The following is a 23,776-nucleotide window of genomic DNA, read 5'->3' as shown; positions in this document are numbered from 1 at the left end:
CATCAACTACTTTAAGTCCTCATCCATAAAAATTACATCCTTTGGGAGGCCAAGGTGGGAAGATCACCTAAGGTAAGAAGTTCAAGATCAGCCTGACCAACATAGAGAAACCCTGTCTCTACTAAAAATACAAAAATTAGCCGGGCTTGGTGGTGGGAGCCTGTAATCCCAGCTACTCAGCTGAGGCAGGAGAATTGCTGGAACCCGGGAGGCGGAGGTTGCAGTGAGCCAAGATCACACCACTGCACTCCAGCCTGGGCGACAAGAGCAACACTCCATCTCAAAAAAAAAAAAAAAAAAAAAATTACAACTTTCATGTTGAACCAATAACTTCCCAGTGATTGGTAATACAAATAGAAAAGTTTGTATAATTTTAAACAATCTGTACTATTTCCCTAGAAATATAATACCAATTGCTATGAAGAAAATTCCATTAAATTTTAATAAAGTTTGAAAATTTGGATCTCAGATATTTTTCAACTATTTTTTTCTATTTATATAATATCACTTATGACAATCATGAAAATAAGAAATAATTTTCAAAATTTCACATAGTATTTCATATTTTAGGTATTCTTTCAGCAAGTAACTATCATCACAGTCAACCTTTATTTTGGTTAATAATGTACTCCATGAACATTTCAATCAAATGTAATGATTAATTAGCTATGACATTAAAGCAAATTAGGTATTAAGAATCATAAAAGGTTTAAGAAACTAAAAAACCCTAAAAACATCAGCTTCAATAGGAAGACTGATACTTCTATAGCCAAGAGTAACATCTAAGGAAGATATAATTGGTCATCAACTCTACGTCAGCAATATCTTATCCATGTATCACATGTGACTGAAATAGATAATGGCCAAAAATAATTACTAGGTGAAATATACAAATAAAGTACACAGCAAACACATCACCCCCATGCTGTCTTCTTATATTGACTTTCTGGCTAAGAAAATTTAAAGTGACTCTTTGCTAATAAAATTGTGATAAGTATATTTGACAACGTTATTAATCTATGGTTGATTACTATGCCTGTCTTTTTGAAAAGAAGAGGAAATGTTATGTCGCCCCCTGGTGTAAATATTAATTTTGTAACATCAGAACTTCAGTAATCTAGAAGACATTGCAAGGGAATTACAGCTATTAAAATTATTATTGAAGAGAATTAAAAGAATTTCTAAGCTTCCCAAAAGAGCAAGCTTCCCATTGTTTCGTGAACTTTATGAGTCACAGCAATGACTGATATCTGAGGGTTTCCTTATGATTTTCATGTCTTCATAACCTAAAATATTTAGGGCTCAGCACACATTTAAGATTTTATGCATTTTTGGGCTATGGGTAAATATGTAAGAAATGCCACAGGTAAGCTAAGAGCAATGTTCTGAATGTTTGCCCCCCCCCCCAAAAAAAAAGTATACGTTGAAATTCTAAGCCCCAATGTGATGGTATCAGAGACGAGGACTTTGGAAGGTAATTAGGTCATGAGAACCCCACCCTCATAACAGATTAGTGCCCTTATAAAAGAGGCCTAGAGAGTTCTTTTGCCCACTTCCCCCATATGGGAAGAAGTCTGACTATGAGGAAGCAAGCTCTCACCAGACACCAAATTGGCACCTTAATCTTGGAATTCGCAGCCTCTAGAACTGTGAGAAATACATTTCTGTTGTGTGTAAGCCACTCAATCAGTGGTATTTTGTTATAACAGCTCTAACAGGCTAAGACACTGAGAAAAAAAAAGGAAATGTTGACATGGTTCAATAGTAATAGTGTCCAAATTATGTAAATCCATACATAATTAATTTTATTATCATATCCTTTATCTAAAGATAACATAACTGACAGGGAGAGAGGTGAACTTTACCCAGGTCATAACACAAGTGACTGGTTGTAGTAGACTTTCTTGCTAAATAGGGTGCAAGAACACAATTCTGGAGTGAAAGCAGTCATTTTCTTCTCAACTATAAATGTACATTGTCCAGACATTGAGTGCCTTCACCAGGGAGTGGTAGTTTGCTAATATAACCTTTTGAAGGAGGTAACACAAACGTAATTTTACATTATTTCCATTGATACTTTCTTGGGGGTCACTAGATTATGCCACTTGAGACATTTTTACTAAACAAAGACAGAATCTACATTTAATTCCATCTTTTTGTCCTTGACCAGTTGTAAAAAAAAAAATCACTAAACACTTCTCATTAAACCCATTCCTTTTCTGCAACTAGTCTCACTTCCTTCCTATTAACTTATTGACTTCAAATATCCTGCTTTCCATAACCAATCTAAAAGTCTTTGGCAACTCCCAGAGTTTCAGACTTTTTCTAAAGTCTTTGCAACAAAACTTACTCACTCTGATGTCTTTGTCTGTTTTCTGTTGCTATAAAAGAATACTTGAGACTGGATAATACATTAAAAAAAGTTATTTTTTACAGTTGTCAAGGCTGAAACATCCAAGTAAAGGGTTTGGACTGTATCTGATGACAAGCTTCTTACTGGTGGGGACTCTCTGTAGAGTCCAGAGGCAGCACAGGGCATCACATTGCAAGTGGACTTACGAGTAACAGCCAAATTGATTTTTATAACAGATCAATTTTTTAATAATAAACACCCTCCCTAGATAGACCATTAATCTATCAACCTATGAATGAATTAACTCCATTCATGAGGGCAGAGCCCTTATGACCCAATCATCTCCCAAATGTCCCACCTATCCACACTGCTGCAGTGGGGACAAAGTTTTTTCAACACATGAGCTTCTGGGGGACATATTCAAACCATAGCTCTCTACTTTTCATTCTTTAGGTGTTTCCTGTCTGAGGGGCACAAACAAGACAATATAGATGGGTGCTATGAATGGGACTTCTGTATCCCCCAAAATACATATGCTGAAATCCTAACTTCCAATGTGATGGTATTAGAAGATGAAGCCTTTGGGAGATAATCGGGTCACCAGGGTGGAACCCTCATGTGTGCGATTACTTCCCTCATAAGAAGAGACACAATAACTAATCTCCCTCTCTGTCCTCCATCATGTGAGAATGCTATGAGAAGACAGCCACATGCAAACCAGGAAGCAGGTCCTCGCCAGATATGGAATCAGCTAGGAACTTGATCTTGGACTTCCCAGACTCCAGAATTCTGAGAAATAAGTATTTGTTGTTTAAGCCACCCAGTCTATATTAATTTGTTATGGAAGCCCAAACAAAGGCAAAGAGTTAATTTTTAAATTGTTGTTAATAATTTTAACTCCTAGTGGCTGAATCTGGGAGAAAGTCTGTGCACTAGGAGTAATCACGCCTCTCTGTCAGAACACTTCAACAGGAGTCAGGAGAGAACTCTGAAGCTCAGAGAAAGGGTTATGCATAATTCAGTGTCACAGCAGTAGTCAATGGTGAGCCCCAAAATTCTGAGTGCTGCCCATACAGTCCTATATCCGTTTCCCTCCACCACTCCACTGCTGCTACTACCAATAGTATGATTGTCAGAACCAATTTTATCCTATCCTGTGTCTCCAGTGACATTGTTCACCACAAGAAGCCCAGAACTCCCAAATTCTTCCTCATTACCTGAACTTTATTCTCCATATGGCTAGGTTACATCCTCTTTTCTGACAGAAATCTCTATATTTCTACGTATCCTAAAACTCCTGGACTATGTCCTCTTTGAATTCATAAGTGTCTGTTATCAAAAAAATTCTGTAGATTCAAACTTTTCACTGAAGTTAAACTTCTTTTCTTTTTTGCTCTAAGTGAAGCCTGTTTCTCCTGAAAACATTATTTACCCTGTATCTCTCTCCAGAGGATGTTTTATCCTCCAAACTCCTTATACTAATGTGGTAATATGTGGCACAAGCCCTCAAGCCCTCTTTGCTCTATCTTGACACCTACCTCCTTCCTAAAAGTTCTCAGCTTTGGATTTCTTGTCCCTGAAATAATCTTCTCTTATAAACTTGTCCTCCTTCCCTCTCTTGCAATCATCCATCTCATGGTCATATCTGAGAAAGGAAAAAGCAGCTCTCAATAAGTGATGGGTAGGAGCTTGTCTGGATCTAAAAGTGAGGCATAGTATTCTCTTGTCAAATATAAACAGTTTCACGATACACTAACGTCAGTCAAGGTCACTCTATGACTGCGATGGAGCTTAACAAAAACAAGTCCACTCCACAATCACATTTGAGCACATACATTACCAAAAACACTGTTTTTCTTACCCAACATCTCCCTCTGCCAGCCATTATGAGGAAAGTTGCTTTTCTACCAATTACAGCCCTACCCCCACTTTGTTTCTCTTTTCTCCTAGATAGAAAGTCCTAAGATACCCAATATGGAATTGTCTTTTCTTTATCATAGTATAGGATCCAATCCAGAATTAAACAATGTTTTAGTAAACTCTCCAGAAAATACACCTCACACAATCCCAAATCCTAAAGAACAACCCCTTATACTCTCTTCAAGAGATGCATCAAGGTTCTCCATGGTATGCAGTTAACCTTGTTTCAACAAATACCAATGTTCCTAACTTGGTTCAACTAGAGTTGTGTCCTGGTATTTCTGGCTGGTGGACATTGACATAACTCTGTACATATTTTGTATATTTCATGAAGACATTTTTGTTTTGTAAAATGAACGTCCTTCATTTTGCATACCTCAATTTAAAGCTCATTTGCTTAAATTCAGGCTAACAAAGTATAAACTTTTGAAATTAACTTTAAAAGATACTGGACATTGTTTGGTTGTATCCCCACCCAAATCTCATCTTGAATTGCAGTTCCCATAATCACCACGTGTCGTGGGGGTGGAAGGAGGGGAACCTGGTGGGAAGAAATTGAATCATGGGGGGCAGTTACCCTCATGCTGTTCTCATGATAGTGAGTTCTCACCAGATTTGATGGTTTTATAAGGGGCTTTTCTCTCTCTTCACTCGGCACTTCTCCTTCCCACCATCATGTGAAGAAGGGTGTGTTTGCTCCCCCTCCTGCCATGATTGTAAGTTTTCTGAGGCCTCCCCAGACATGCAGAACTGTGAGTCAATTAAACCTTTTTCCTTTATAATTACCTAGTCTCAGTTATGTCCTTACAGCAGCATGAGAACAGACTAATACAATATTGTATCTAATTTAGAGAGAGCTCGACTTTCTTCAAGTACAATAAACAAGTGTGGTAAGCTGTTGGGGTTGAACAGATAAGAATAACTCCATTTTACATAGAGGTTGTTTTAGATGCTTGAGGTGTGTTGATTGAGAGAGAGAAATTGTAATCCAGGCAAACATTTCAGATAAAGTTATTGTAAATCTGTATATAAAATAGCAGAAAAATTTCACAATCAGCTCTATCAATTTTAAACCTATATAGTTATCAACATCAATGAATCTATTTCCTATTAAATCCAAATGAGATTTACATTTCAAACATTTAGTTACCTCATTATAAAAGAAATATTATAAACTGATTTTCACTGTATCAGTTAAGGTTCTCCAGAAACATAGGAACAATATGATATGTGTGTGTGTGTCTGTATGTGTGTGTGTGTATGTGTAGACACACTTATGATTTATTTTAACAAACTGACTCAGTGATTGCAGGAGCTGGTAAATCTTAAATGTGAAGGCAGGGTCTACAGGCTGGAAACTTAGGTAGGAGCTGTTACAGAAGTTTTCAGGTAGAATTTCTTCTCCAGACAGCCTCAGTTTTTGCTCTTAGATTTTTCAGCTGGTTATCAGGCCAAACCACATCATCAAGAGTAATCTCCTTTACTTAAAGTGTCAATTGGTTGTCCACATTAAGTGTATCTACATAATACCTTCATAGCAATACCTACATTAGAATTTGATTAAATAACTGGCTACGTGATATGATTTGGCTCTGTGTCCCCACCCAAATCTCATCTTGAATTGTAATCCCCAGGTGTTGAGGGAAGGAAGTGACTGGATTATAGGGGCAGTTTCCCGCATGCTGTTCTCATGATAGTAAGTGAGCTCTCACTAGATCTGATAATTGTATAAGCTTCTGGCATTTCCCCTGCTTGTACTTCTCTCTCCTGCCACCATGGGAAGCAGGTCCTTGCTTCTCCCTCACCATCCACCATGATTGTAAATTTTCCGAGGCCTCCCCAGCCATGTGGAAATGTGAGTCAATTAAACCTCTTTCCTTTATAAATTACCTGGTTTAGGGTAGTATCTTTATAGCAGTGTGAGAATCGACTAATACGCTACTATTGTAGGTGACACATAAAACTAGCCATCATGTTTAATACAGGTAATTTTTCTAATACTATTTAAGAAAAAATGTTTTCTTATAATTTGAACACAGCATTGACCTCATAAACAGTCAGTATATTAAATGTACTTACATTTAGAAAAGTATATAACTTTCTTCCAATGGTGCTAAACCATTATGAAAGAATTCAGAGTAATACCTCAAGTAATGGACTTTGTTTACTTTGACAACCATGATTGAATTTTAATTATTTATTACTCCTCTTAATCTTATACTGTAATAGGAAGTGCACTGTAATACATTTACAAAAGTAATGAATCATGGCTACTTGAAGACACTTTCATAGTACAGTACGCAGTCATCTCTGCATATCCATGGGGAAGTGGTTCTAAGATCCCCCTAGGATATATATCAAAATCCACAGATTCTCAAGTCCCTTACATAAATGGTGTAGTATTTACATATAGTCTATGCACATGCTCCCTTATTCTTTAAATTATCTGGAGACTAGATTACTTCTAACGCCCAGTAAAATGTAAATAATATGTAAACTGTTGTTATACCTCATTATTTAGGGAATAATGGCAAGAAAAAAATGTTTGTACATGTTAAGCACAAACACAACGTGCTTTTTTTCTTTTTTGAGTATTTGAGATACTGAAAGTATCCACAGTGGTTGAATCCATGAATGAGAACCCATGGATATGAAGGCCTTACTACGTATTATAACATTTCCTCATATACAGTAGATAATTTAGAGTGAGATAAAACAGATCAAATGGTTTAGGTTAAAATTTTTAGGAAGAGAAACTAACACAATTATATTTATTATTGTGGTTAGCAATATAAAAATGTGATAAACAGATATAAGTAATTTCTTCATAAATTTTTGTTGCAGTACACCGTAGATTATAACTGCTATCTTTTTTTGGAAGGATTACTCAAACTCCTAACAGCAAGTCCCTTCAACAGTACTATCTCAGTTAAATGGGCACGATAGGAAATTATTTCAATGCAGTATCATTAGTACAATTATTTAAATATGATTTACACTATGTATAATACTTTTAATAAACCATTTCCCAAATATGGTATACAAATGTAACATGTTTAAAATGCAAAAATTTATCACTCTGAAATCCCTGTATATTTCTTATTATGATAGAGATCCTAGATATTTGACCTGGAGAATACTGTTAATTCAGTTCAACCAATATAAGGCAAACAGGTACTACAGAAGAAAATATAACGATAGAAATATTTCTATCTCCACATAGGTAAACTTCAGTCCTTGAACTAAGCAAGGTATGGAAAACTGAAGTGCCTTCAATGATCAGGAAAGTAACGTACGGAAGTGAATAGCCTACACAGCAACAGAATGTAGTGTAGACAGTGGAAAACGGATAAGTGTCTTCTTCCAACTTCATTTCAACCCAAGTATTTTAAAACACTGTGCACACTAAACAAACTAATTTGGCAGCCTGACTTTGGCCCTGAATATAATTCCATTAAATCTCTAGACTAGGTCATCCCTGAAATTCTTGCTGATCTGTATTTTCATTAAAAATGTGGCCGGGCGCGGTGGCTCACGCCTGTAATCCCAGCACTTTGGGAGGCCGAGGCGGGCAGATCACGAGGTCAGGAGATCGAGACCATCCTGGCTAACATGGTGAAACCTCGTCTCTACTAAAAATACAAAAAAAAAAAAAAAAAAATTAGCCGGCGTGACTGTAGTCCCAGCTACTCGGGAGGCTGAGGCAGGAGAATGGCGTGAACCCGGGAGGCAGAGCTTGCAGTGAGCCAAGATGGCGCCATTGCACTCCACCCTGGGCAAAAAGAGCGAGACTCCGTCTCAAAAAAAAAAAAAATGTAATTGCAGTCATCCATAACATGAAACTACTGGTGCAGAAGTGAGAAGTCAAGACATTATGTCACTATTCAAATTTCAGCCATCTAAAATAACTCAATATTTAATGAATTAACAAAAGTATGTGGTAATCATGAATATTATTTGACATTTGCCTTAAAATACTGCTTGCATGTTTGTGTTACAACAATAATTCAAATATCAGTTATTTTCCTTACTAGAATAATGTGTTCTGAAAAAGGACATGTAGTAAAGTTTCACTAGAATTCAAAACCAACACAGCAAGAATATATGACACCTTAAGTTCAGAAAATTGAGACACAAGATGGTCTTTAATATTGAATATATAAGAGTTTAAATGAAATTTGGAAGAATATATAATTGGACTGCTTGTGTGAAGAAGTTTATAAAGTGGGAAGTTATGAAGATATATTAGGATATCACCCTAATCCACCCTCACCCCTGAGCTCTCTTGAGGACATTAACCTAAAAATAATAACTTTTCCAATGCACCAGTTCACCAATTGATCTCTTTAGTCTTACATGCACACTCTTAAAGTGCTACCTAAATGGGTTTCGATGAGAAGAGAAGCCTTTTAAATTACATTCTCCAAGAGATTTAGAAAATGTTCAAGGGAATTATATGAAAAATAAGTTATATTCAATAATGAAAACTAAAACAAAAGGCCAAATAGTGTTTCAAAAGCCTGCGGAATTTTAATGTGTTCCTATATGCACAAGGGAAATAACACAGAATTTTTTCAGGTTTTTCAAAATTAACACACATGACAACGTCCTGAGTGACAAGAAACCTACAAACATGTCAAAAGATGTGAATATTTTTTAACAGATTCAAAATGAACAACGGCAGCCCAAAATGCTCCTTAGCATGTATTATTTAGGCATAATACAGAGCCTGTGGTGCCTAGAACAGTGCTTTGTATTTGAGGCAGCTCGATAAATTTGAACGAACTAAATAACAAATATTTTGTGAACCGATTAGTAAATTAACATTTCTTTTCTTGCCGAACGTAGTATTTCATATATTAGAAATGGAGGGCAGCCTACAGAAACAAGGCCTTTAGGTCCGACAGAATGAGTGATATTTGCATATGGAGGATGAGTAGCAAAACAAAATTAATCAAATTATTCTGTGAATCTGGCACTATTTATCCTTATCTGCAGACAATTGGAAAAATAAAGTGCCTTCAACCAGATAACACAATACCATCTCTTAATCATATTATCATAATGATCCCTAGATATTCCATAATTTAGCATATAAATTATAAAGGAAATATGTCTGGAGTCAGGAAATCTGCTTGATAATATTGACTCACTGTATGACCTCAAAACTATCACTGATTCTTTTGAATTCCATAGTCAGTGAAGTAGATACAATGTTATTAGGAGATACCAAAATGCTGACCAACTAACAGAATGTAATGAACAAATTAGTAATGATTTCCAAGTTTCCCAAGACAAATCCCAAATTACATATTAAAGTGATTAAAGGAATATTTAAGTTCCATGTTAAATATGTAGTATACAGAAATATTCTGTATTTATTTAAATATATAATTAAGACAAACTTTGTAAATCAATTGCAAAAAAAGATGTACCAAATGTCTTTATTCAGTAAGCAATTGCTTACACAATGATTAATTGGGAAAATCTAAATAAAAAGAATGAGATTAGATGGAAGATAAACTTTATTCTTTTCTGGTAAGCCCTATAACTTATCCAGAAATGTTCTGGAGAACTACTAAATATTCACTTATTTCTTGTTCCATGAAATTAAAACTATATCACAGATATGTTGCAGCTTTTAACAGAAATCATGATAAATAGGTTGACCTTTCTTTTTGCTTGTAAGATATTGCAAAATGAAAATTTATATATTTTTCATTATAATTGGCAAAAGGAATATATTTAAAAGCTCATAAATAGGGTCAACATTAACAAGAGGCATAGTCTTCAAGAATGTTGTTGTTTTATTTTCCAAAATTTTATCTTTGGGTGATATAATATGACCTATAGAAGTGAGTATGTATTTTGACTATCTTCTCAATATGAATGGCCGGATTACGTTCTGGATTTAGGATTAAAGCAATTAATCACTGGCACTAAAATATGAATTACCCTGGTTATTCTATAAGTAACATCTAATTCATAAAAGAAGACTGTATTAACAGTTACAGACTAACTTAAATTAATCCTGTGATTTTTTTGAAGATTATAAAATTATTTTCTAAATTTGAATTTAAAAAATTCTCAAATAGCCATTAAGTGTCTATTGATAGAAACTAACTAAAAGGTCTTGCAGTAATCAAAGTACCTTTTCGCTGAGTAATTTTATGTTTAAAGTTGCACTTCCACGAAGTAAGAAAAAAAACATTTGCGATATTATCAAAATCCTTAGAACTAGGTACACTATTCAAAATACAAAAATGCGACGATTTTTAATGGTAAAATTCAAATATATTAAAATAAAATATAAAGTCGGAAAGATATCATAATTATTACTCCATAAAACTGGGATTAAAATCATTGTACACGATAAACACAAACAAGTGTATCTGTCAATTTAAAAAATAAAAAATAAAACTGTAAAACCATGATAAGCATAAATTCTTACTTGAAAATTTATAGAATGTGGCATATATACCTTTTAAGATGATGTTTGTATTTCTTATTGAAGTTGCTAATTTTTAGAAGTTTCAGATCCAGTTTCCTATTTCCAAGTGACAGTATGTTTTAGCATATATGTAACTGCTCATAGCAGCCTATGTGCTATAAAGAATCATTTTGGGGTAAGTATAGACAGCTCTTTTTAAAATTGAAATAATTCATTTATGAATAGATCTAGAATCTTTTCTGTTATACTTAAAGACAGGCATAAATCTCATCATTTTCCATAATGATACTCATGAGAAGGCTAGAAAGCACATATAATAGATGAATATATTATCTTGTAAAGCAGTAGTTTCAAATATATTCACATCATATATGAAAATTTACTTCTTTTCAGTCAGTGCAAATCTCATACACAGGAAATACAAACTTGGGCAGTTTTAAAATCATCTGGAAGGACTAGCTCAGAAGTGCCTAAAGTCTCTTTCATGATAACTAAGATAATTATGGAGTTATTTCAAAGCCATTTTATCCTTGTTTGTTCTTTCTGATGTTTGTCTATATTTAGGTTTATTCATCTCATTTAGATAGCTGTTTTTTAGAACCCAGTTTACTCACAAGATTACAATGGCAAATCTAGACTTTAACCTACCTTTTGTAAATATAAGTCATGAAGAATGAACCAACTCCAAACACACAACAAACACATCAACATAAGCAAATTCACCCATTGTTAGAACCTAAGATTGAGAATTAAGACCTATAGAATTTTAACAAGTTGAGGTTTGGTAAATAACTTTTTTTTTCTATAAACCCCACTATGCATTTTATCACCTACACCATTATTGTAAGTATGGAAATGAAATCTTGTGCATTAAGTTTGCCTTTAACCGTAAGTGAAATTTAATTGAAAAAAGTGTGTACTTTCTTCAAACTGAAAGTTTTTCCCCCAAAATTTTACCTTCCTTTTTTACTTCTCTAAGTGGGGCCAGAACAATTTCAGTAATTCCTTTACCTTTGGCTACTGCTCTTTGTGCTACTCTACTAAAGAAGACTGCAGAAGAATATTTTCACTTTCTTTTGTTCAACAACAACCAACAACCACATCCACAAAAACAATAAAAGAAACAAACTAGCCCTGCTTTTGTGACTCTTAAGTGGGCTGAAAGCAAGTAGCTAAGAGATTCAAGTAAAAAGAATGAAATTAAATGCATCAAGAATTTACGTAAAACTTTAGATGAGAACTTTTCATTCTTGGAAAACACAAATCACAGCATATTTTCTTTATTCATAAAGAAACATATTTTAAGATACATAAAGAAAATTCGATCAAGAATGCTATATTTATTTTTGGACTATTTGAGTCTGTCCTTAAACTTCTACTCTCCTCACTCAGGCTAAGTTACTACTGTATAAGAAAGGGGAAGGGAGGCTGCTTGCTAATAAACATGGACTTCAGTGAATCATACATTTGTATATTGCCATCTTACTTTGTCTTTACTCTTTGCAGTACTAAGCCTAATGAGCCTTTATTCTACTTCCTTTTTTACTTTATGGAGGTGTATACTTCTCCAAACATACCAATACATGAAAGTCAGTTCTGCAGGGAGGTTTTATAGCTAAACGGGGACTTGGATGAGAAGTAGGAGCAATCATCCTGCACTATCTCAATGCTCAATATATCTTCTCCCACCAATCAGGAGGGCTCTTCCGACTAGGATCCTGAAAAATGAAGCTCTGTGATCCAGTGAGAACCTTCCAGCAACTGCATGGGTTCTATCTGCCTCACGTTTTCCCTAGTGGCTCTAATGGTGACATAGTGATAGTGTTTCACACATATCCACCACCACTTTACAGTGAATAGCTGAAAGTGGACAGCATAAGGTTCTAGAGTCACTCTCTTAAGCTTAGCACTGACAACTTCTCACTAGAGAAGTTTGCTATCAGTCCTTCAGGAAAGAGCTGGAATACAAACTCTTTCTGAGACCATCACTCAATCCCGCCACTTCCTCCCTGTGACCAAACACATGGTTCCCTGCCTCCATCAGAGACAGCCACATCCTCATTCACCTTCAGCCTCCTAAGCCAAACAAAGGAGGTTATGGGGTAACTTGGGGTTAGAGTTCTTTTCTTTTCCCTTTAAGCAGGTCCTGTTGACACATTTGCTTCAAATAAGGAGAGACTGTGGTAATCTTCAGCTTAATGGAGTGAGGTGAGAGAGTCCAGAGCATTGTGGAAGTGTTAACCAAAGCCATGGATCACAGCTTCCCTAAGACCCCTTCCTTTTTCTACACCCAATTCTCACCCCACGCCCACCAGATAAATAAATGAGTAAATTATAAACCAAATTGAATCTTAACACCTCCAAAAACTCAATCTTCCAAATGCCCTCTTAAATATGAGCGAGAGAGAGAGGAAAACAGAAGCGATTACCAGAGTTTTGTTCCCGTTCTTGCTGAGAGGGCCCCGGAAAACTCCCTTGATGTTGCGAAAGTGTCCGTTGCTGAGATGCGTGGAGCTGATGACAATGTAGTAACACTCCATGGGGCAGCCGCCGCCTCCTCCGCCGCAGCCGCCGCTTCCACGCACCCCGCGCCCACAGCCGCAGCGCGCCGGGGCCGGCGAGGGTGGGCTGGGGACCCGCCACGAGGGCACGCAGCCGCCCCCGGCACGTCCTCTGGAGACTGGCTCACTGCACCCCTCTGTGGTGCGCGCCGAGGCTCTCCCGCCTCCGCATGCTCGCCGCGCTCTCCCTCAGTCTCTCGCTCTTCTGTTTCTCTTGTGATTCGCGTCGGGACTACGAGCCCCGCGGGAGGATTCCAGGCTAGGAGGGGGCCGGGCCGGCGAAACGGAGCTGAGCGGGAGTCAGTGCCCGCGCGGCGGCCGGGCGGAGCGGGGCTGCGGGAGCCGCCTGCGCGGCAGCAGAAGCGGCGGCGGCGGCAGCATCCCCCGCGCTCGGCGCCTGCACTCGGAGTTGCTGCTGCTGGCAGGCATGAGTGTTATTATAGTGAGCGGCGTTGCCGGTCCATTGCACTGAGCCAATGGCAGGGAGCCACTGGGCTGATACTGAGAGCTGTCAGAGGAGTACATCTGTCACCCGCTGCCTCCCCCGCCCACCCCGCCGCCGGGACCCGCGGCCGCGCCAGCCCGAGCGCGAGTGGGAGCGCCCCGCGCGGCGCCGCTGCCGCAGAGGGCCGGGGACGCGACGGCCACCGCCAAGTGGGAGACTCCTGGAAGGTGGGGGCGGAGAGGAAGCAAAGAGGCCGCGATTTCTTGCCTGGCAGTCGGCGTGGGGGTGGGGGCGAGGGGGATAAATAAATTAATAATTCAGTACCGAAAGCCACCCGCTTCCGACTGCAGCGAATCCAGGCCGGTGCCAGCAGCGGCTTCTTTCTCAAGATAATTGCTATCCACTGGGTTTGGCTTATTTGATTTTGTTATTTAATGTGTGTTTGGTATGGAGGCTGGTACCCTGTTCAGTCTTAGGGAAAGGCGAGGAAAGAAAATGTGCCCCCCACCCACCCCTGCTCCCACACATTTGTAGATACCGTAAGTGCTTGTGTTGATGATAGTTTCGGGGGAGGGTAGTTGTGGCGATGCGAGTACAAGTGAGTAGAGGGTAAAAGCAGGGACTCCTGATTTATATGTCCCTCCTGCTGGTGTTCCCCTCACCCCACCTCCCCTGAGAACCTCAGTTCTTCCTAAATTGCTAAAGCTGAGGGGAAAGGGATGCTTTGCGGCAAAGGCGCTGCTGCCTCGAGCTTGCTTTACATGCCTCTAGTTCCTCTCGCACTACAGAGTGGTAGCGAACAAAAGCGTTCGCTCTAGAAGCGACCTGAATGGAAAAATCTCCTGCACACGAACTAATGGGTTTGTCACGGAAAGTAGGGAACCGGGTCTGCAGCGTTCCCTGGAGACAGACTTTCTGGTTGGTTTTCAAGGGTCCAAGGCAACCATCAGCCCTGCTGTGCCCTCCCACCCTGCCTCCCACCCAGTTGATTCTCTCTTTGTGTAAGTTTAGCCCCTCTGAGGTGGTGGAGTGAGAGCATCCCATCAGGTATATATACGACTCATTAGTCGGCACTTAAAAAGATCGATAACAGGCAGTGGGAGGCTGGGAGATGGTACCTTCAATGGATTTACTGAAGGCTTTATTCTTCCTTTGCGTTGAAAGGCTTAGTTGGTTAAAGCAGATTACAGACATTCTGATGCCCCTATGTCAGAACAGACTGCACTTTGATATAAACTGTGTTTATCTTGTTTATTTGGGAATCGAGATTGCAATACATTCCATTCTGTGTGTCTCATATGTAGGATTTTATGTAGCAGTGGCCCTGCAATCCATAATAAGCTCCTTAAATAAATCTGACAGTTTGATTTCACTTTTCGAAAGAGGGAAAAAAGAGAAGAAAGAGAGTCAATAGTAGTGTGAGTAAATTATAACTCATAGATGGTAGAAAGGGGAAGTACCACATTTACATAGTCATTCTTCCTGTATTATGCTTCAGTTCAAACGAAGGGGAAAAAAAGTTGGTATGGTTTGATCAAAGCTCATTATGAAATGTCAGAGTTGTTTAGAGGCACTTGGCTAAATTTTTCAGATATCCACTTGGGGGAGTCTGCAAGTCTCGGGAGAAAGCGAGAATTTGCAAAACTTCTGTACTCTGTGGAACAGATCACCCAATAATTTGTTAGAATTCAGTATGAACACAGTTCTATCAGAAGAAAAACATGTAATTGATCTACACTAAATATTGCATGGAAATTAAATCCATTTCCAGCTATTGTAAAAATATTGTTGTATGTTTATATTTTGAAAATGCAGGCATTCTCTGGACACGTCAGCTTTGGAAAGAACTAATAACCTGTATGATTTCTAGCATGTCTTTGGAAGGTTTGTAAACTTGCAGTTAGTTATTAGAAAGGAGATAACATTGTTAGTATTAATAAGCTATACCAAGGAAGCTTGTAGGGAAGTAGAAGAAGCACCATGTGTGAAAAGACCAGATGATGTAGGTTTTTTTTTTAATTTATAATAATGTAATTTAGGAGGTTTTTTACAATATTTTTCTATCAAAATACTTCTAATGAAATTCTAAAATTTTCATCTACAGTATAAAGCTCAATATCCAGTTCAGGAAACGGGAAACACTGATATATGACTTGTCCCATGGAACAGAATATCATCTACGTGGAATGTCACACTGTGCTTCTAGTGGCAAAGTTTGCATATATGTATGTATCAGTGTATCTTTAAATTTGCCATTGTGTTGCAAGCACTTGTTATATCCTTCCTATTATTCCTATTATTTAAATCAATTTTTATTTTGCAAGACTACTGGTAACGATTTTGGAATGAAATGTTTCTGGGGAACCGAGTCGCCCTAATTTAAAAAATAAAAATGTCTCAGTAATTTGGACAATAGGTTTAATGTATGAGGTTAAATATATACCTGCTTATTATAAATATGCAGAATCATTTCTTGTTTAGAAAATATTTCAAATATTTTATGGAATAATTACAGATTATTTGTGTTCAATTGGCAACGTTCTAGCCGAACAATTTATAATTAAAAATGTAAATAAAGAAGTGTCATTAGTCTAAAAACTTGCAGTTCATTTTTGCTACAACTTCACTTCAATTTTGCCCTTTTTACAACTGCAATTGCCCCTTCAATTCGCCCTTTACAACTGCAATTCAAATCAAGATTCTTTAAGTTTTGCTCTTATACTGATTTATCCCACTTGTCTTGCTTTGCTTAACTCAAATTTGGATAATAGGTTTCTGCTCAGCGTTGTTCCTCATCTGCTTCTGGCTCACACAAAATTTCAGGACAGTATTGTCACCTTGACATGTGAAACCAAGGTCTTGCTCCTTTCCTACACCAGTGGCTAGACCTCTGGGTTCTAAATCCCTTTCCAGATTCATTCAGTCCAGCTCTTCCAGGAGTAGGTAAATCTTTCCTGAGTTTACCTACTGATGTTTAACACTGTATGTTACTACCTCCACATGCCTTTCCACTGGACTCACTACTTCCTGTCATAAAAATCTTTGGATGCTTTTACTATGTCTGAATAACTTCCCATCACTCAACTGAAAAATCCACAAATTAGATTGACTTCTGGGTTCCAGCAACTCAGCCTTACCTGGGCTTTTGTGAACCAAGTTTTTAATCTTATGTCATCCTGAAATAATAAACAAAGCAAATATGTATTCTACCACTTTTCATATGTGTCTGGGATGTATTCATAGTCATCACTGAGTATATTTCGGGATTCAAAATTTTCCTTTTCATTACTGTAATAATCTTAAGCATATTTTTATCATCTGTATAACCATATAACTGGATAATTTGTAACTTAGTGTTGCCGCTATTTATCACTTTGGTTTACATTCATGTTTATTATCACATTGGTGCCCAGCACTACTGCTTTTATTATTTTTGAATAATAAAAATTTAACACGTGATTGTTCACTCTAAGTTAATGCCAAGTGATATGATGGCATGCTGCATAAATGAAGGTGCTACATAGTTAAATTGGAAAAAGTGGTAGAGGAACAACATCACCATAGGCACTCATAGTCATTGTAAACTTCAGGCATGTGGAGATCAGTGTTGACACACAAACACTCATAAACAAATTCATGTTTGAGATAGGATTTGATTTCAGCAAAGCAACATCATCTGTTGTATTAAATTAAGTTGGAAAATTTGGATATTTTGCCTGTTGTATTTTCATTTGATTTCTTTTTTTTGGTTTGTGTTTACATAAGAGCTATAAGCATATGGGGTTGTATAATTAGTTTGATGTTAACATATTTAAGTAAAATTATGCCTCAAGTGAACTTAGTATATTCAAGAGAATATTTAAGAAAATGTCTATATGATATTTAGTATGAGAAACGCTGATCTATACTAGTCATGGGATACATATTGAATACCAAAACTGATATTACCTGAAGCTGATAATGCAATTGTATTATTTTATGGGTGATGGTAAAATGTTAAGGTAATTATTAGATAATAATTTCCTAAAAGTAGCTCCATGATCATAACCTTGTTTCTGTATTCAAATTCGGCTGAGTTGAAATATGGTCCTGTTAAAAACAAGGATCAATAAATTGTCACTGATTGTAAGACATATATAAAGATGTTACAAACAGGAAGGCATCTTCTAATCAATGAAGTGTGAAACCTATATTTGTGTGGATTCTATCACAATCAACACCTTATTACAAACCACTGTAAGGCACCTTCAACTAAAACAACTTTTGAATATTGGGCAAATAATTATTCAGACTCCCTTAACTTCACTTATTTAACCTTTGAAAGAAAGGGAATAAGCAAGATATTACCTTATGTTTTTTCAAGCTTAATTATCTGATTCTCTGGCAGCTTGCCTAGAGCTGATGTTGATTATGCCTGGCAGAACAGAATACCAACTAATACCAACTTAGCTACCCACTTGAAGATGTGTGTCTTGAATAGCTGGTATAACTGTAGGAATTGTGGAAATGTGGAAATGGATAAAAATGTAAAAAGGATTAGAGAGAAATTTCATAATTTTTCTGGATTCAACCTTAATTAGTAGATAAAATAATTTAATTATGCAACTTTTTACATCTTAAAAGAATGATAGAGCACTTGTTAGGCTGTAAAAAATATTTAGGTGATATTGATATTTTTCAAGCATTTTTACCCCTTACTTTTCAATTCTAATAAGTAGCCTTGGGATAAATGCCAAGACAATGCAAACTGGAGAGCCAAAGCTACGTTTCTAATATGTTGCCAACAAAATTAATGCAATTGGATGAATGTAATTAATTTACCAAAAGGAATGAAATTAAGATATATTATTATGAGTAAAGAAGAAAAGATGAACAATAACTACATTCCTGTGTTTTATTCCCTTTTTTGAATGAAATTTTGTAATATCTATTAAAATTAAAATTACAGCTAATCTTACATCTAGGCATTGTATTCCTGGGACTTGTTACATAGAGTAAAATTACCAGCATAAACTGATATTTACAAGAACACTTAATGTAACATTAAGGTAACATTCTTAGCTTAACATTATAATTATAAAAAAGCTAGAAACAAAGAAAGTGATTTTCAATAACGAAATAGTTGCATAAATTATGATGTATATCATAATTATATATCATGATATATTTCATAGACTTTCATATACCTACTAAAATAATAAAATTTATACACATTGATTAGGTAGGATTTTCTGGTTGTTTTATTATATAAAAATGTATATTACAAACAAGAGAGTAGATTAGGATTTGGTTTGTATAAAAACAAGAACAAATGTATTTTTTTGTGAAAGAAAAAACAGATATAAATAAGGTAAGGGTGCATGTATTTTGTCATCATGAGTTTCTTAGTGTCAGGTAAGTGGGAGAAGAAAGAACTAGAAGAGAAGGAGAAAGCTGGTGTGGGGGAAGATAAAGGTGACAAGCAGGCACCTACAGACACATATTGTTTCTGGGTTAAAAACAAAGGGAAAAAGGAAGCATTGGTGGGAGGGAGGAAGATACAAATACCGCTCTAGTTAGGATGTAAAGAACTGATTCTGAGAGATATATAAACTCAGGGAGAATATTAAGAAGATACTGAAATGAAAGTAATTGGTCTAAGATGTTAAGTAAAGATGGGGAGGAGGGACAGATTGGGGGAAATTGTTTATAAAATTTGGACTCGTTTTAGATATACAAACAGAGATAGTGAGATGTGCAGGTATAAAACATGGAGTCAGGATCAGAACCGATTTGGGAGCCATTGGAATATCAATGCCATTTATAAGCAAGGGCTGCATGAGATCATGTGGGAGCTTATGCAGATAAATAAAGAGCCCCAGGACAGATCAGGGTTGACCTGAGAAGCAACAGCTAAAAAGGGAGATAGAAAACAAACTCCTGGGAGAAGATTGTAAAGCCAAGAAAATGAGATGCCTCATAAATCCTTCCTCCCAATGCAAAAAGTTAGTTTTAAGGAAATAGTAACCAACTGTGAGGAATGCTACTGATAGCTTTTAAGAAAAATGAGATGAATAAATGATCTCAATTTGGCCATCTTGAAGGTCATTGGTGACTTTAACAAAATAATCTCTAGAATATACTACAAAGACGGCATAGAATTTACAAAAATTAAATTCTGCAGCATAGTTGAGTAATCAGGCATCTGTGCTATTCATATGAGAGAAATTTTGTAGAAATAGTTCTCTATGTAGTACAGATGTGGCCAGATTTAAGAAAAGTATAGGAAGTTAAGACACAATACTGTTCCATAACACAACTTTTGTATATACTCAAACTGTTCTCTTCTCTACCATACCCCTTTCTGATAAGAAGATGTGGGAATTTCCACTGAGGTTTCAAATTTATGTATGGTCGTGTTGACTTAGAACAAGATAAATACTAATTAAAACTACATAGATTTCATAACATAAAATATATTTCTTACTCATTTTAAAATATTGTCATAAATATACCATTACTGAATATCTTAAGCAACAGAAATTTATTCCTATGGTTCTGAGGGCTGGAAAGTCCAAGATCAAGGTGCCAGCTCATTCAGATTCTGATGAAAGACATCTTCCTGGTTTGTAGATGGATGCTATCTTGCTGTTTCCTCATGGCAGTTTTAATAAATACTTTTATATGTTTATTTGGTAACACGAAATGGGTGCCTTGCAAAATTCAGATGGCAATATTTCGTAGTATAATATTCCTAAAAATAAATGTGGAAATATTTATCTATGTGTCATAAATTCCACTTCCATTCCACTATCGATGTAACTTTGTCTGTTAGATCACCCAATTGCCTACCAAAATGGATTTATCCATGGAATACTCCTAAACAAAACAAGCCCAAGAGGCTCATGCTAAGTTTTAGGGCTGACCAATAATGTTTTTTGTACCTGAACTCTAAGAAGCTCAGGAAGAACTGATGGGCATTATTTCTATAATGTATTATTCTAGAGAGGTCAAGAATGGAGAATGTCCCTAAAGATATATTCTTAAGATCTACTTGGTTTAATATTTTATTTATATATGACACCTTTGAATCTTTATAATAAAATTCCTCATATAAATTTAGTACGAATTGGATTAATGTAACTGATTTCATCTATAATATATAATCTTTAACTCTTTCATGAGGATTCTGAATTCTAGTTATAAATATTGAGGAAGAAAAAAGATATATATATTTTTTATTTTATTATTATTATTATTATTATTATTATACTTTAGGTTTTATGGTACGTGTGCGCAATGTGCAACTAAGTTACATATGTATACATGTGCCATGCTGGTGCGCTGCACCCACTAACTCGTCGTCTAGTATTAGGTATATCTCCCAATGCTATCCCTCCCCCCTCCCCCCACCCCACAACATTCCCCGAAGTGTGATGTTCCCCTTCCTGTGTCCATGTGTTCTCATTGTTCAGTTCCCACCTATGAGTGAGAATATGCGGTGTTTGGTTTTTTGTTCTTGCGATAGTTTACTGAGAATGATGATTTCCAATTTCATCCATGTCCCTACAAAGGACATGAACTCATCCTTTTTTATGGCTGCATAGTATTCCATGGTGTATATGTGTCACATTTTCTTAATCCAGTCTATCATTGTTGGACATTTGGGTTGGTTCCAAGTCTTTGCTATTGTGAATAATGCCGCAATAAACATACGTGTGCATGTGTCTTTATAGCAGCACGATTTATAGTCCTTTGGGTATATACCCAGTAATAGGATGGCTGGGTCGAATGGAATTTCTAGTTCTAGATCCCTGAGGAATCGCCACACTGACTTCCACAATGGTTGAACTAGTTTACAGTCCCACCAACAGTGTAGAAGTGTTCCTATTTCTCCACATCCTCTCCAGCACCTGTTGTTTCCTGACTTTTTAATGATTGCCATTCTAACTGGTGTGAGATGGTATCTCATTGTGGTTTTGATTTGCATTTCTCTGATGGCCAGTGATGGTGAGCATTTTTTCATGTGTTTTTTGGCTGCATAAATGTCTTCTTTTGAGAAGTGTCTGTTCATGTCCTTCGCCCACTTTTTGATGGGGTTGTTTGTTTTTTTCTTGTCAATTTGTTGGAGTTCATTGTAGATTCTGGATATTAGCCCTTTGTCAGATGAGTAGGTTGCGAAAATTTTCTCCCATTTTGTAGGTTGCCTGTTCACTCTGATGGTAGTTTCTTTTGCTGTGCAGAAGCTCTTGAGTTTAATTAGATCCCATTTGTCAATTTTGGCTTTTCTTGCCATTGCTTTTGGTGTTTTAGACATGAAGTCCTTGCCCATGCCTATGTCTTGAATGGTAATGCCTAGGTTTTCTTCTAGGGTTTTTATGGTTTTAGGTCTAACGTTTAAGTCTTTAATCCATCTTGAATTGATTTTTGTATAAGGTGTAAGGAAGGGATCCAGTTTCAGCTTTCTGCATATGGCTAGCCAGTTTTCCCAGCACCATTTATTAAATAGGGAATCCTTTCCCCATTTCTTGTTTTTCTCAGGTTTGTCAAAGATCAGATAGTTGTAGATATGTGGCATTATTTCTGATGGCTCTGTTCTGTTCCATTGATCTATATCTCTGTGTTGGTACCAGTACCATGCTGTTTTGGTTACTGTAGCCTTGTAGTATAGTTTGAAGTCAGGTAGTGTGATGCCTCCAGCTTTGTTCTTTTGGCTTAGGATTGACTTGGCGATGCGGGCTCTTTTTGGTTCCATATGAACTTTAAAGTAGTTTTTAAAGTTCTGTGAAGAAAGTCATTGGTAGCTTGATGGGGATGGCATTGAATCTGTAAATTACCTTGGGAAGGATGGCCATTTTCACGATATTGATTCTTCCTACCCATGAGCATGGAATGTTCTTGCATTTGTTTGTATCCTCTTTTATTTCCTTGAGCAGTGGTTTGTAGTTCTCCTCAAAGAGGTCCTTCACATCCCTTGTAAGTTGGATTCCTAGGTATTTTATTCTCTTTGAAGCAATTGTGAATGGGAGTTCACTCATGATTTGGCTCTCTGTTTGTCTGTTATTGATGTATAAGAATGCTTGTGATTTTCGTACATTGATTTTGTATCCTGAGACTTTGCTGAAGTTGTTTATCAGCTTAAGGAGATTTTGGGCGGAGCCAGTGGGGTTTTCTAGATATACAATCATGTCATCTGCAAACAGGGACAATTTGACTTCCTCTTTTCCTAATTGAATACCATTTATTTCCTTCTCCTGCCTAATTGCCCTGGCCAGAACTTCCAACACTATGTTGAATAGAAGTGGTGAGAGAGGGCATCCCTGTCTTGTGCCAGTTTTCAAAGGGAAGCTTCCAGTTTTTCCCCATTCAGTATGATACTGGCTGTGGGTTTGTCATAGATAGCTCTTATTATTTTGAGATATGTCCCATCAATACCTAATTTATTGAGAGTTTTTAGCATGAAGGGTTGTTGAATTTTGTCAAAGGCCTTTTCTGCATCTATTGAGATAATCATGTGGTTTTTGTCTTTGGTTCTGTTTATAGGCTGGATTACATTTATTGATTTGCATATATTGAACCAGCCTTGCATCCCAGGGATGAAGCCCACTTGATCATGGTGGATAAGCTTTTTGATGTGCTGCTGGATTCTGTTTGCCAGTATTTTATTGAGGATTTTTGCATCAATGTTCATCAAGGATATTGGTCTAAAATTCTCTGTTTTTGTTGTGTCTCTGCCAGGCTTTGGTATCAGGATGATGCTGGCCTCATAAAATGAGTTAGGGAGGATTCCCTCTTTTTCTATTGATTGGAATAGTTTCAGAAGGAATGGTACCAGTTCCTCCTTGTACCTCTGGTAGAATTCGGCTGTGAACCCATCTGGTCCTGGACTCTTTTTGGTTGGTAAGCTATTGATTATTGCCACAATTTCAGCTCCTGTTATTGGTCTATTCAGAGATTCAACTTCTTCCTGGTTTAGTCTTGGGAGGGTGTATGTGTTGAGGAATTTATCCATTTCTTCTAGATTTTCTAGTTTATTTGTGTAGAGGTGTTTGTAGTATTCTCTGATG

General features: G+C 36.8%; 1 protein-coding gene across 1 annotated transcript in view; it reads right to left on the bottom strand.

Annotated features, from left to right (window-relative positions):
* Nucleotides 1-13,799, bottom strand: part of ZNF804A (zinc finger protein 804A) — a 357,832-nt gene extending 344,033 nt beyond the window's left edge. The window contains exon 1 of the mRNA XM_009237889.4: nucleotides 13,154-13,799. Coding sequence (XP_009236164.3) covers nucleotides 13,154-13,264 — 111 coding nt within the window. The 5' untranslated portion in view covers nucleotides 13,265-13,799. The remainder of the gene's footprint in view (nucleotides 1-13,153) is intronic.
* Between the last annotated feature and the right edge of the window lie 9,977 nt (nucleotides 13,800-23,776).

The sequence above is a fragment of the Pongo abelii genome, chromosome 11, assembly GCF_028885655.2.
Source record: "Pongo abelii isolate AG06213 chromosome 11, NHGRI_mPonAbe1-v2.0_pri, whole genome shotgun sequence".
Taxonomy (NCBI): domain Eukaryota; kingdom Metazoa; phylum Chordata; class Mammalia; order Primates; family Hominidae; genus Pongo; species Pongo abelii.
This window is presented reverse-complemented; position numbering and strand designations above follow the sequence as displayed.